This window comes from Chelonoidis abingdonii, chromosome 3 (genome assembly GCF_003597395.2).
Source record: "Chelonoidis abingdonii isolate Lonesome George chromosome 3, CheloAbing_2.0, whole genome shotgun sequence".
Taxonomy (NCBI): Eukaryota; Metazoa; Chordata; order Testudines; family Testudinidae; genus Chelonoidis; species Chelonoidis abingdonii.
Window position 1 is genome coordinate 36,744,308 of NC_133771.1, and position 1,277 is coordinate 36,745,584.

At 39.3% G+C, this 1,277-nt stretch overlaps 1 protein-coding gene across 2 annotated transcripts in view; it reads right to left on the reverse strand.

The window, feature by feature from the left end:
- Window positions 1-1,277, reverse strand: part of DCDC2C (doublecortin domain containing 2C) — a 124,115-nt gene that overhangs the window by 54,260 nt on the left and 68,578 nt on the right. For both annotated transcript variants that reach the window (XM_075063692.1, XM_075063691.1), the window contains exon 7: window positions 726-891. In XM_075063692.1, the coding sequence (XP_074919793.1) occupies window positions 726-891 (166 nt within the window). The remainder of the gene's footprint in view (window positions 1-725; window positions 892-1,277) is intronic.

A 1,277-nucleotide genomic window follows, 5' to 3' on the forward strand; every position in this document is an offset into this window, starting at 1 on the left:
CCTGCGGCAATTCCACTGGAGCCGCGGGACCAGCGGACTGTCCGCAGAAACGCCTGCGGGAGGTCCACCGGAGCCGCGGGACCGGCGAGCGGCAGAGTGCCTCAGGCGGCGTGCCGCCAGGCTTAGGGCAGCGAAATTGCTAGAGCCGGCCCTGCCTCTAAACTGACCTCAGACCATGTTCTCAAGTCCCCTTCAACCCAGGTCTTAGCCTCAACCCTGCACCCCAATAGCTGCAATCCTGACACCCTAGTCTAATGAGCTTACAAGCTAAGAAATGTTTAGAAATATACACACAAATATATATAGTATGTATACAGTACAACTGCTATGTTTTTTCCTAAAGTATGATTTTATACAATAAATAAGTGACATAAATATGATAAATGGATAGATTTTGATACTGTTATTTTAATCATAATCCCTTCTGTAATGGTTGACCAAATGACTTGGACACTGCGAGGAAATTATGGATTAAGAAGCCTGTCTATATTCACCTATATTTTTAAATGTTGGTTTGTGCGTTTTCTCTTTACTACTTCCAAAGGAGCAATAAATATTTTCACTTCTCTGCTCCTCATACATTATACAGTATTTAACAGAAACATTTCAGCAACCATTCCATAGACTTAAAAAAAAAAAAACAGAAAAATGGAACTAGTTCATCAAAACAAAATTCTTAAAACATAACTGCTGGCTTACACAAGAGCAGCAGTATTTCATATTACCCTTATCAGATCCCAGGGGCGTAGTCCTTTCAGGTCTTGCCTTCTTGACTTCTTTGCTTTCTTTGGCATAAAAAACTGAGTGTGCTTTTCCATCTGCTGGTTTGGGACTTTTTGGTGATTTTGCTGAATGTCTACATGAAGGTTGACTTGCACTATGTTTCTCTGACTAAATGAAACATTAAACAGAGAACATCCAAATGATTAACAATCTCTTTTATATTAACTGTTGACTATGCCCAAGTAATTTGTTTGCAACTGTGAACATTCAGTATTAACAACAATGCAGGTCAGCATCCTTCACACATATCTGCTTTATTGCTTTAGTTCTTAGAAGGCCTTTTGACTTTGCAAAGGCTGGAAAAGAAAAATAGCCCTTCCACTTGCATTCCTTCACTGCTGCTGTTACAGGGCTGAACAAGAAGCCACAGCTGGACTTGGGAGATTAAATGGATTTTATAGTATTAAAAATTACTAAATGGCTTTTATCAATTTTTACTGCACTATAAAGGATATTTCTATTAACCTATAAAGACTTTTCCATAACCAGACCAT